The sequence below is a fragment of the Ictidomys tridecemlineatus genome, chromosome 7 (assembly GCF_052094955.1).
Source record: "Ictidomys tridecemlineatus isolate mIctTri1 chromosome 7, mIctTri1.hap1, whole genome shotgun sequence".
NCBI classification, from domain to species: Eukaryota; Metazoa; Chordata; class Mammalia; order Rodentia; family Sciuridae; genus Ictidomys; species Ictidomys tridecemlineatus.
This window is the reverse complement of record NC_135483.1, coordinates 164575784-164589915: the sequence shown is the minus strand read 5'-3', so window position 1 is coordinate 164589915 and position 14132 is coordinate 164575784. Positions and strand designations below refer to the sequence as shown.

Sequence of the window (14132 nt, the reverse complement as noted above, 5' to 3'; positions counted from 1 at the left end):
CATCATGTACAACTAGAAGAATGAGAAGTTATACTCCATTTATATATGACGTATCAAAATGTGTTCTACTGTCATATATAACTAATTAAAACAAATTAAAAAATGGAATCAATTTTTACAATAACACATAAAATTCCAATAATATTACATGTTGGTAGAAGTTGGTTTTGACCACATCTCCAGAGACATAACAAGTCTGTTCTTCTGTGCTCTCAGGAATATCTTGGTAGAAACCCTGAGAAGCAGTCATGGAGTAGATAGGACACAGGCCTTAGAACCAGACACAGCTGAGCCTGAATCCCTACTCTTGTACATTTCCTGAGTCTTACTTTGACCAAGTCTGATCACAAGCCTCAGTGCCCTTGTCAAACAGAAGGCTATTTAATAAGGAGATTTACAAAACATGTAACATAGTCACTGATGAAACCAGGATGAGCTTTGTTACACTAAGCCGAGCTCCTGCTTACAATTTTCAAACAGCTTGCTTTCGCCCTTGGAATAGAGCCCTAAATGGCCCTATCACTGTTTTTGAGCCTTTTGGTACACAGACCTCCTCCACAAGACTGGTGAAGCCTTTGGGGTCCTTCTCAGGATACTGTGTTAAAATTCATGCTATAAAATACATATGATTACAAAAGAAACTACTCACATTGAAATACAGTTAAAATATTAATAAAAAGCAAATTTATGCTACAGTAAAATATGCACTTCTCCATTAACACATCGAATAATACAGCAGCAGGTTCTAGAACTACAGTAATTTTTAAGCAGTGATGAACAAATAACATTTCATGATATCTGTAACAAATGTAATCTGATATGAAAATATTCATGGTTTCTAGCTGTGAAAGTAACAGGTCCTGCTGCTGTTACTATGGGTTTATTTTTACTCTTTGCCGACATTCATGACTGAAGGAAATGCTAAATTTCCTTTAGATGTTACTGGTGACAAAAATGTACTTTCATATTTTAAGATAAAAATGTATTTGTTCCCATCCAAGCTCATGGACTCTGGATTTCATGTCCGTTGGAGGTCTGTGGGCCCAGGCAAAGTGGTACCCCCTGAACTCAGCTCCCATCCCACCCGCTCTGCCCTTCACAGTCCAGCCACACTGGCCATTTGCTCTTCAAACACATTCAACTTGGTCCATTTTGGGCAACTGTTTTCAATTTTTCTCTACTCGTAATTCTCTGTCCTCAGATCTGCATGAGTGTTTCTTTCCCGTTGTCTATATCTCATGAGGCTCAACTATCACCTCTTCTAAGAGCTTCCCTGGCTACTCATGTAAGTAGCCACCTCCCCTGCCTCCCTTCCATCAAACTACCCAGCATGTTTTCCTCATAGTCATTATCCCTGTCAGAAATGACTGTGCTCACTTATATGTTCTTGAGTTCATTCTCTGCTTCCCTGCCCTGAATGTGAGCTCTGTGGGAGTAGGAACCTCATCTACTTGTTCAGTGCCAGTCATATTCCCAGCATGAACAGTGTTTGGGATCATGGCAGCTTTTCTAAGTGAAAGAAGAAATAGTAAGGACTCCAGAAATGTTACTTTTTTCTTTCTTCACTCTGTATTGTTCATATGGTGGGGATACAAGGAGATGAAAGACCAACTCCCACCCTTAAGTGACTGGCGGTGCAATGGCGGGAGGGGTTCCCAAGGGAAGGTGGCATGAACATGGTTGAGACCTAGGTTTGAGGCCAGGCTGTTCTGCTTACCTGGATGACCACAGGCAACTCACTTCTAGGGCTTCTATTTCTAGGGGCCACATGAATGGGTTGGACAGGTTTATCTACATGGTCTGTGTTCATGGGTCATTAAGAGCTGAGAGCTAAGGTAGTGTGTATAGCAAATAAGGGACTGCTTAGGTGGAGGAAGTGTCACAGATTTAGAGGGACTCTGAAGTATAACTGGTCTCCAACAAATAATGAGGAAGGGACATTTTCAGTGTCATGAACTCTCAGGGTTGAAAGAGACTTGAAAAGGCTACCCAGGGGCCATCTGGTAAAGCATTGGTCATCTCTAGATGAAGCCAGTTCTGGAAGGTAATGTAATGCCCTCGTTCTCAGATGCAACCAAGTAAGTTGGTCAAGAATCTTGGCATTAAAGGGGAACTGCCAGGCTTCAAATCCTAGTTCTGTCAGTTACTCACTCTGTGAACTTTGCCAAATTATCTCTCTATTTCTTGATATCTACCCCTATAAAATAGAAATTTCCAACAGTATCAACTTCATGAGGCTATAGTCAAGAGCAAAATGAGAAAATGAATGTAATGTGTTTAATATACATTCAGTAAATGCAACTTATCATTCTTTCTGTTAATAGTTGAATAGTGTGACAAACTTACTATATATCCCCCCAAACCATTTTCCCCTTCTTCCATTGTAATTGACTTTTAAAAATATATATTTAGTTGTCGATGAACCTTTATTTGTTTATTTACATGTGGTGCTGAGAACTGAACCTAGTGCCTCACACATGCCAGGCAAGTGCTCTACCACTGAGCCATAACCCAAGCCCTGTAAATGACTTTTTACCAACTAGGGATTATGTTATCCAGTCTGGAGGTTCTGCAAGCCAATATAACTTGATCTTACCTTTTCTTTGACATTCACATGAGTATTGAGTTCAGCCATCTTGCTTCTAGTGGAATAAGCCCTATAAGGAAGAAGGGGAAAAAAAGATTGAAATTTTAAAATTGATCTCTCAACATGTTTTTTTATGCTGCCTTCTGACATAGTAAACAGTTTCATTCAGTCATAATCATAAATACTATTTTAGAATGTAAAAATACTTTCAAGCTAAGCATTGACTTAGATTGTTCTATAAGTATGATATGAGAACTCTGGAAGACAACGTAAAATCTTTTATTCATTCTGTATTGACATTAAAAATGACAAAGACAGATGGGAATGCAACCCAAACTGTGTTTCTTCTTATTGTGCTTAAAAAAAAAAAAAAAAAGGTGGTCAAAAACAGTAAGAGAAGGGAAATTGCACCTATTTAAACTAAGCATTTTCATCTCAATTTTCTTTGTCCCAAAGCTTTTATCAGCCTGTAGGTAATCTCACAGGTATTTAATGGGCACTTCCTTAAATAACTAGACCAAGCACTATAGAAAGAATTAGAAGTGGCTCCAGGTGAAAACATAAACACTTCCTTTCTCCTCCATCTTGAATGCTGTTACTTTAGATCTCTTTCCTGACATTGCAGCTTGAATATCGCCTCCTCCAAGAGGGCTTCCCTGACTACCTAAAGTCTCCAGGTCCTGCCTGTCTCTCCATTAGTACATGACTGTGTTTAAACTTGCATTTCCCTTAACTAACATGAACGAGTTTCTGGAGCAATACAAATATAACTGCAACATAATTTCTGAGGACCACGAATTTAAGATCTCTGGTTTCTAAATGAGCTCTTAACATTGTCCGTAATCTTTGTGTTTCCCTAACTCTTCAGGTTTTCTGCCTTTGGTGCCCAATCTTCTTTGTGTGGTGGCCCTGCTCTGAGATCTGACTCTCCGACATCAAGATGTTGTGTTTTTGCTTCTCTCATATGGTTAAAATCTTTCACCATCATTATGGAAAACAGATCTTACATCTTTAATACAGTTTCAATCTTTTTGAGATAGAGAATAAATAACTTAAAAGCATGAACAGATTGTTTCAGAAATTAGCAGCTATAGCTAATCAAGCCAAGGTATTAATGTATACTACCTATTTGCATATTGAACACTTTTTTGTCAATTAAGGACCATTGAAACTCTTTCTTGTATTCTTGCTGACTTTTGCTATAAAGTGCCCCCATCTTCAGAGATATTATGTTTTAAATAACTTGCAAAAATTATCTGCTTTTTTCCTCTGATTTTCTCCCCAACAGTTTTCTGACTTCTCCCTTTGAATCTAGTTCTAAAGTAAGGCATGAACTTAGACTCATTACCTTTTGCTGATTTTAGGATGAAAGTCAGGCAACCCCCTAATTTTTCTCAGTAGTAATCAACATAGATGTTATCAAATATTAAAAATACTAAGACTTTATTCAAAGGAGTTTCCAAATGGTGCTGCCACTGACAGGTGCATTTTAGCACACTAGTAGGAGAGACCCTGCATACTTATTTCCAGTACAGCAGCTCTTTCCTCTATGCTCTACAAACAGTGTGCCCCTTCCCTTTAACACACCTCCCATGTCTTCAAATTGGCAATTTCTATGTCCTCTAATTGGTATATGGGAGAAAGTAAGTATATAGTTGATAAATAATACCCGAATTTTCTTTTCACTTGTTCCTGCCTCTGAAAGTTACCAGTAAAAGATAACTTTCTTATTATCTCTAACAGCAAACAGAGATGGCCTGTGAAGTACCAGGACAAATAATTCAGTGTTTCTGTTTACAGGTCATGAAGAGTGAAACCTCAGTCATCTCAGTGCCTGTAAGATTGTCTACAATCGTACCTGATGACTTTTAGACTGCTGATTTTTCTCATCCAAATGAAAGCTCTGGCATTATGTAAACATACACTGTATTTGCATGGACTTTGCAGTTTGTGATGTATGGGGGAGCATGGAGATACTCCTATGGAGCTGTAAGAATTGAACGCTGACAACTGGCCTTGGTGCCATTTGTTAGGATGGGCCCATGAGCCACAGAGCCTTTCGCTTGACTAGACCAGCTGAATTTTCTAGACATAGCTAATTTTGAAATTACACATGTGTGAAAAAGTTTTGATTTGTTTTTACATTTGGTTTTTGATGTCTAGACTTGAGTATGCAGCACTTTCTGAAGCTGAAGTATTAAAAAAAAAAAAAAAAAGTAACAGTAGGGAGCTGTTCTCTGCCTGTTTGAGGCTCTTAATTTTTTTTCCATGTGGAAAGTTGCCTCTCCAGACTCTGCTTCCAGGTGGATTCCAACACCCTTTCCAAATCACGTTTTTTTTTTTTTTTTTAAATTGGCCACAATTCCAGTTATGGAAAACATCTGAAGGGTTTTATTCTAAAAAGATCATAAATTTGCCTTAAAAAAATTATCAGATTTAGTGGCTAGATGGGTTCTACTGATAAAGACAAATGCCAGGGAAACTGTGGGACAGGCAAAGGCAAATTGCAATGTGCCCTGTAGGTCTTCCTTGAGTGTCTGCAGCCTCCTATTGGCCCTGGTCCCTCCAGAATGTTCAGAAGCACACATTATATCTGCATGGCATCCTGTGCTCTTCCCTGTGAAAAGGAAACTATGCTGTGCTGATAAGCTTTTGGGAATCTGTTTTCTACTATGAACTGTATCTGGCCAGACAGCTCAACTGAACTTGAATCTTCACTGTTTAACCTAGATAGTTAAAGATTTTTTTTTTCCCAACAAACATATCTTCACCTCTTTCCACATGGCAAACCCAGGGTTCAGTAATGTGGAACCCCAGCCCTCCAAGTTGCAGGCATCTAGTGTAGCTACAAGAGCCCCTAATGCTGTGATTTTTCTGGTCCTACAGTGAGTGGGAGACGTTCTGGAACAACAGACTTGCCTAATTCTTTCACATCATGCTTGGTCATCACACTCAGTAGTGTGATGCTGCTGTACATGACCACTGCTCACACCCTAACAGAGGTGGACCACAAGAGCTTTAAGTCTATAAGACAGGTACTGGGATCTCTGACTTCTTGGGAAAGAACTCGGTTTCTAGTTCCTGTTATCACTTGAGGCTATTCTTGAAACAGACAAATTATTGAGGCCTACCTACAATTATATGCTGCATACATTTTGGTCAATGAAGGCCTACCTATACAATGGTGCACACCACGTAGTCCAGGTGTGTGGTAGGCTATATCAGTTAAGTTTGTGTAAGCACACTCTCTAATGTTCACCACACCAATGATACTATCTCAAAACACATTTACTCAGATGTATACCTCCTGTTAAGCAACCCAAGACTGTATTTGAATCTGTGAACACATGCACCATTTCAAATAATCATTGTAAAATTAAGATACCAGAAATGTAAGTGTTAACATTCATGCAATGAATAAATTGCAAGAGATTTTTCTTTAAAATTAAAATTTAGATTTCAGTCACAGTGTTACAAATAAACATAGATATCAAATTTTTGTATATATCCTAGGGAAAAATGAAGATCAAGAAAACCATTAAAACTTACTAGGAAAAGACATCAATCACAAAGGAAAGAATTTCACCATTTTAATATATCATCTCTAATATTCTCCACAGTAAAATTAATAAGTACAAATATGATTATCACCAATCCCTTCAAACACAAAGTTCTATCAAACTGAACTACTCATAGCACAAAGATCTTACATACTATGCATTAATACTAGTCAGAAGATCTATTAGTTTATAAGTAAAAATAAATATATTTTGGGATGGGGTTGTGGCTCAGCGTCAGACCGCTTGCCTCACACATGTGAGACCCTGGGTTTGATCCTCAGCACTACATAATAATAAATAAACAAAATAAAGATACTGTATCCATGTATAACTAAAAAATATTTTTAAAAGATAAACATATTTTATGAAAAATAAGCCTGAAGAGTAGAAATTCTGGCATATACATTTGTTTTAGCATTTCTAATCGATAACAATTCAATAAAGTTTAGCATGTATGGAAACCTGATCAATTATCAAATCAAAGTTTTAAAATATATTTTATATTTCCCACGCAATCATATGAAACATGAAAAGTTAAAACATCATACTAAAATGCCAAATGGCTTTATGACTTTCCTATCTCTGTTTCTGCCCATGTTTTATAGTGTAGACAGCGATAAAGTTTCACTTTTGTTTCTCTGAAACCCAATTACCGCTCTTAAATTCACTTTCCTGTTCTAGGTATTATATCACTCCACTTAAACTGGATTTAGGAAACCAGAGGAAAGACATAAGAAAAATTTTAAAATAATGATTTTGATGTTTTTTCAAGACCATTTATGCAACATTTTCCACATGATTTTTTATAAACATAAAAATTATAAAATACACGAAAAGCATATTTGGGGCTGTTAATATATTCAATAAATTATTATAACATTATTGAAGGGCATAGATAAATGCCAAATATCATGATTTATGGCTTAGAAAAGAAAAAAGACCAAGTCGGTACAGGATGGGGATCCACTTGACTTTCTGACTAATCAGGATCCACTGAGGAGTTTTAAAAAATAATTTTGAGTCCCAGCTCCAAATAGTGTGGAGAAGTGATTGAAAACAGCCACTACCCAGGTTATTTTCCCATAAAATGAGTCTGAGTTGGAATGTGTTGAAAGTGTAAAAAACACCAGGGAATTTATAGACTTGGTACAACAAAGGAATGTAAATTCTTATTAACGTGTTTATATTGATTTTAATGTTTAAAGTATGGTATTTGATAGGTTTCGTCAAACAAAATAGAATATTAAAAATTAATTTCATCCTTTTCTTTTTACTTTTCTTCATGTAACTTCTAGAACATACACAACTGCACGTGTGGCTCACATTATATCTCTACTGAAAAGTGAGATCTTGGAGCCTAATATGGTTCCTAGAGGAACAGCCCCAATACCACCTTGAATTTATTAGCAATGTAAACAGTGGGTGCCTCACCAGAGAGTGAATCAGGGCTCTGGAGATGGGCAGCAGTTGGTGCTGAACCAGCCTTATAGCTCAGTGGATGCACACTGGGTAAACTTAGAGAACCGCCAGAGTCTAGTCTGCTCCTGGGAATATACAGAGAGGGTGTCTTCCTTGATCCCAATCTCTGCACACAACAAACAGATTCCTACAGAAACCTAGATGGATAAATGGGGGTCAGTTTCTTGCAAATAACATTGTTAAGGAATGGTTCCTTCACTGACATATTATTAATAATAATTAGCACTCTTATGGAGCACTTAAAATTCACCAGGTACTCTGCCAAAGTACTCGACACATGTTTTCACTCTGCCCTCACAATGTGATAAGCTAGAAATTACAAGACCCCAATTCCACACATGGGAAAACTGAGGCACAAAGAAGAACTCAAGTTCCTACAGCCAGTGGCAGAGCCAGAACTCAAATCCAAGCCAATGGACTCTGGTGTCTCAGACTACTGTACTAATAGCAAAACCATCAGATTAAACCAGTCATGGAACCTGTTGTCTGTGAACTGCAGGAAAAACACAAGAAGCATAAGACCATCCAGAGGCAGGCTCCTGCCGTTGTGGGCCCATCCCAACAGGCAGGCATGTGATGTACATATAAAGGGCGCACAAACTGCAGAGCAAACCTTTCTACTCTTCATGTACTTGTTATAAAGCGAAGGCGCTGTTTTTTAAAGTTTGCTACTCCCAGGGGAGAGTGCAAAGGGATGCATTTAGTGGATGGTTTCCTGAATGTTGGATGCCACCAAAGGGCTCCATGGCATTCCTGGGGTCTAGCATTTAGTTGCTTCTTTGTTATAAATTAAAGTAATTAAAATGTCTATGTACCTGGCTTTGGTATACCCAGGCAATACTGTGATCACATAGATCCTGAGGCATTTTCTGAAGGTTGCTTCAGAGGGGAAGAATCAGGCCCAATCGTGTGTGTAATGTGACATGATTTAAGAAGCAACAGAAAGCCTCTCAGCCTAAATGGCATCCAGCTGCCTCCCAGAGTGTGAACTTCTTAAGAGATGCCTGCATTTTGCCTTAGTCTAGGGCGTGCTATTGCCTCTGCAAGAAGGTGCAAGATCACAGGTTGATTTATTTCATTCTCCTACTGTGGAGAGTAGTGCTCTGATGCAAGGGGAAAATGGAGGGGAAAGGCTTTTTTGTTTTTGTTTTTGTACTGGGGATTGAACTTTGCCACTAAGCTTCATCTCCATTCTTTTCTTACTTTTTACTTTGAGACAGGGCCTCGCTAAATTGCTGAGGCTAGACTAAAACTTTCAATCCTCCTTTTAGCCTCCCAAATCACTGGGATTATGGGTGTGCACCATGGCACCTGGCTAGATGTAACAGTGGTCCACTTCACCTTTCAAATATAGCTCTGAGGCTTATTTTTTAAAAGGGGCATGTTTTCCTTTTCCTCTTCTCCCTCTTCCCCTCCCTCACCTGGAGGTGGGGGAGAAACAAGATTACCTTGAGTTATCTGTGCTCCACAGGAAGCAGATGTCTAACAGAGAATCTAGGAAGTGAATATCTCCCAAATTAAAAAGTGAATCCTAACACACCATCAGGGAGCCCTAGGACCCCCAACTACAGCATACCTGAAATGTGGCCTTTGAATAGCTCCTTTGTTTTCCCTGATGGGCACAACCTCAGGGACAGAAGTCCCCTGTGTTTCTCCTTAGCTAGCAAAGCAATAAAACTTTTCCCTTTTCCTCAAAACTGTGCCCTCTTTATTAAATTGACATTAATTGGCATCCAGGACAAGAACTGAGCTTTCAGTTACAGGAAGGCTGCACACCTGTCCATATGGGGTACCGTTCATACCGACCCAGCCACAGTGAGGCATGTGAGCCTCAGGTCTCCAGCTATGAAATAAGAGGTGGGAGCAAATGACCTCTATGATCCTTTATAGCTCTCAGTTATTATAAGCCTGTAAGGACACTGAGAATTGCTAGGAACAACACCCAAACTGCCCCAAGATGGCAGAAAGCTGAAATTCATCAACACAACAACAAAACGGCATGGGTATGTCTTGGATGAACTAGGCCATTTCTGTGTATATATCATTCTTGAACTAGTCAAGAAACCAACCATCCAATCTCCCAAGCATGATCTGGGGTGCCTGCATGCCAGCTTGAGAGGGAAATAAGTGTCCCTTCTATTAAGACTTTGTCTAAATTTATTATTAGATAGGTTTCTTGACATTGCTTAACGTTTCAGTGGCCTAATCTTCTGTCTTCTGTTGGGTGCCTCTTCCTTTTCTCTCAACACTTTGCTGTTCCTTATCTGGCCTTGTAATTACTGAGGTCTCTTAGATTCCAAGGGCTTTAGCTCTTTTTATCTGTGGTTTAACTTCCATAGTTTAATAAAAGTTCTTGTGTAGAGTCTTGTTCCTTAAAGAAGAGTTGCTTTAATTATTAGCATTGAGAACACATAAACAATGGAACCGAATGGTGACTAAAATATGAATTTCATATGAAGATACTTAGACTTTTTTGTTTAAATGGGAGAAAAAAAATCTCAAGGTTGCATTTTTATTCAAAGACACTTCAATGTACTCAACCCACTGTTAGAACAACTTCACTGAAAAGCCTTTTAAGGGCAAATGCCAGAAAAAAAATTTCACATTTAAAAGCTCAGCTCAGCCTCTTTTGAAAAGCAGGGTTAGCCTTTGGTTGAGAAATGTCGCTGCCTACTAAGTTCTTTGTGGGGGGGAAGAAAGAAAATTGAATGTTTTATTTAAACAGGTCATTAACAGTCAATACTTATTTGAAAAGGCCTGCTTTCGGAGGCAGATAAAAGCTTCCAATCACTTAGAATATCACTTGAGCAGATCTAGGGCAAGATGTGCTGATGCAAGTTTTAGACCTTTATGAGGGAATATCTTCACTCCACAGCCCCGGTGCTTATGTGGGCGGCAGAGTCCGCCGCATTGTGGGCAACGTTGTGTATGCTGCACAGACAGAGATACGATGGGGACGAGTACAAAGCACACTTTATGGCAGGCCCAGCTTTGAATTTTCCATTTTAGTACTGGCAAATGCTTATGAATGAAGATTAACCATTTTTGCATAACGTGCCAAACCACCTCCCCATGGCAGCAGAATGCAAATGGGAGCAAAAGAGCAAAGGACAGCTAAAATAAATGCAGCGGATCTCAGGCAGTGCAAGCGTGGGGAAAGGATGCATGGCAGGTTTTGTTAGCATTCATCTATGACATGATTTTTCTATTTAATTTGAAATTATTTGATTTTATAGGTCTCTGACAGCTAGAGAGTATAAATAGATGCTTTTTTTTCTAAAAGTGACCCGACACTGGCTCCTTATAAAGATCTGCTTTTGATTGCTAGGTTTTAAAGCAAACATGTGTTTCCATAGAGATGCGGGTGACCTGGACCTGGTACAAGTACCCACTTGTATCAGCAATTCAATTATGCTCTGTTCTTTTAAGATGTGATGATGTAAGCTGAAGTCTTTAAAATATGCCCATCCTCAGAGAAGCCTCAAGAAAGGTAAAGTGGCCAGTGTTATGTGAAGCAGAGAGGAAGTTCAGAAGAATCCCACCCTCTGCAAGCAAGCCATTACAAACAGTCCCCCTGCAGATCACAGGAGAATTTGCTTTCCCTATTCCATCCCACCACCCACTGAGAAAATCCCAAATCTCAAATCCCAGAGGGATTTAGACCACAGATCTTTACAGTGTTTCACACCCCAGAGCACCAAGAACCTTGTCACAAACTCCCCAAATGTTGAAAAAGAAATAACATCTTTTCCTTTCCTTTCCCCCATCTCTCCAACCAGCTATGAGTAATTCCTACAGAAAGGGCAATGTTTTTCCTTATTATTTGACAAACATTCATTCAACACTGACAATGCACCAGGTTCCCTGGGGAATGCTGGTAATGGTGAAAGCTGAACCTTGCTGAACTCTCACTGCATACCCAGTACTTCTCTAGCATTTTTTATATCTTTCACATATTAACTTATTTTAATCTCACAATAGCCCTATGGAGTATGAACTTGTGTTATCATCTCCATTTTATAGAAAAAAAATGTAAGCACAGAGAGGTAAGGTATTCACTCAAGGTATATAGCTATTAAAATGCTGAGCTGAGATTCAAACTCAGGTCTCTTCATTCCAGATCTCCTAGCCCCCAAGGAGTTTATGGATCAACAATGGAGACAGAGATCATGGCAAAAACAAAGAAAAGAGCCATATATAGAGGTAGAAAAAGGAAGTCGGAGTATGGACTAAAGAAATGAGAGTTGAAATTGATGTAGCTCAGATTCTGTGCCATGCTGGGACTATGGTCTGCGCAGTTGGAGAGTCTAGACCAAGAGACCTGGCATGAGGAAGGTTAGGGGCAGCTTGCTATTCGAGGGGGTGTGGCTCCATGCTTTAGAAAACTTTGCATCTTTTTCAGGACAACGCTGCATAGTCATCTCCAAAGAAAACCCGAACTGTGGTTCTGTAATATAATTCTGGGCTGAGGAAGAGAACCTCGAACTAGACTTGGCAAACCTAACCTACACATTTAGCTCTTCTGGGACACTGACTCAGTTGTCATGAAATAAGCACCCGGAACAGGAATCCATTATCTCTTCTGAGTATATTCCCATTTCTAAACAGTAGTCCTTGTTCATTAAGTCAGAATTCTCTTAGTAAACATTGAAAGATTTTCTTAAAGTAGCACAGAAAGTCGTGTCCCTCCTACTTTCTTGAAATGTCACTGGCACTCGCTGAACAAAATAGCATATGGAAGCACTGGTGATTGGTGGGAAAGAAATACTAGGGAGCTAAGGCAGACCCTGAACATCCACATCTGGCAGGAAAGAACTCTCAGGCTGCCAGCCCCACTCTTGCCTCTGTCCCCGTCACTGTCCTTCCTGAGGCTTCCCGGCAAATGCAAACCCCACTCACTTTTGAAGGCTTCCTGGTGTTCCAGATCAGGGCCCTCGATGCACAGTCTCCAGCCACAGGCTTTCTCAGCAAGCCGATAAGCTCTGTGCCCCAACTGGCCACCTTTATCAACTTGCTTTTACAGTAAGTCATCTCAATAGTGACGTAGGTAGAGCCAGAAACCCGGGCAGCGTCAGGATCTTGGGTGTGGCTGAGTAATCAGCAGTGGGCCAGTGGCCTCAGAGAGCCTCACCTTCTCAGAGACGGGTTGTTTCCTTTTTGTAAACTTCCCACTGATTTTTGCCTCAGGCCCATATTAGTGAGTGCCCAGTTCTTCATTCTTCTTACCCTAGGGAAGGTGTAAGACTGAACTTGTAACCTTTATACTGAGGGCTCTAAGGACTGCAAGACAGTACAGGGTGGGACTGTAGTCTTCACTCCAAAGGTCAGTTTCTGGGTAAGATTGTCCACGAAGGGATTCTCATCTTCCAGGTGACACCAGTGCTGGAATATTAATCAATCAGCAAACATTCCCGGTACTGTATCCTGAAGCAATTTCCCTGTCCTAAAACCTGTTGTTCCTGGTTCTTGGCCCAACTAGAATCATCTGTTAGCTCTCCTCTACATGTTACTTGTTGGCCGGTTTGATGTTTTTAGAAAATTAAAGTGTTCTACACATACTTAGACTATGTCTTTTGTACAGGCCTCACTTGGTCCCACCCATCAGAGGCCACTAGCTATGCACACAGAGGCAGCCACCTTGGCAGCCGCCAGCACCAACCCTGTGGCAGAGGTGTCCATAAGAAGGGCCTCTGTCACTGCCACACAGAGGAAACACTGCCTTTTTTCTGCTGCACAGATTCTTTACACTTTACCAAGATTGAGTCCCAGCTCTGCCTCTTACTAGTTTGGGGATTAGAGCAAGTTACTTGATCTCTCTACCTCCATTTCCTCATCAGTACAGTTGGGATAATAATAGTAACTACCTCAGAGGGTGTTACTGCCATGTGTTCGTATCTGTAAAGTGATTACAAGAGTGCCTGGCACACGGCTAGTACTATAAAAGTACTGTAAAGGAATATAAATAGAATCCCTATCGTCTGCATGGTAGATCTCTCTCTGTCCTCATTTTACAGGTGAAAGGCTGAGGCTTAGGAGGTCATGTTTATGCATCCAGCAGGTGACAGAGCTGGCTCTTGAAACCTGACCTTCTGACCACACATTGCCCTCCGGTGGCTCCACCCTTCCCTCCTCCCACTGAACTGCCATCTGATAGAGGGCCAGGGCAACTTCAGAAAGAAGGGCGGGGCAGTCCTAGGCAGGGCCTGGCAGCAGCATACACAGGAGACAGGAATGCTCAGAGCTGTATCAGTATCCAGAGGTCACTAATTTTCTGTGCTCTTAAAACTTAAACCCAAGCAGAAGCAAATCTACTACTACAATACCTCTTCCCCATAGACCACGCTAGGTGGCTACTGGATGTGATCGGTGCTTTATGACCAAGTTCCCAGCTGAGGTGGTTATCCTTAGAAGACAATAAGCAGTTATTACACAAAAAGAGCAAAGTTCAAGTAAAGTCTTAGAGCTAATTAGGGAAATCTAAAGACTACTAAATTTCCTTCCACACA

The 14132-nt window shown here is 40.1% G+C and overlaps 1 protein-coding gene across 3 annotated transcripts in view; it reads right to left on the bottom strand.

Moving 5' to 3' along the window:
* Positions 1-14132, bottom strand: part of Spats2l (spermatogenesis associated serine rich 2 like) — a 162624-nt gene that overhangs the window by 83956 nt on the left and 64536 nt on the right. For all 3 annotated transcript variants that reach the window (XM_021720587.3, XM_078017813.1, XM_078017814.1), the window contains exon 3: positions 2597-2657. In XM_021720587.3, the coding sequence (XP_021576262.1) occupies positions 2597-2635 (39 nt within the window). In that variant the 5' untranslated portion in view covers positions 2636-2657. The remainder of the gene's footprint in view (positions 1-2596; positions 2658-14132) is intronic.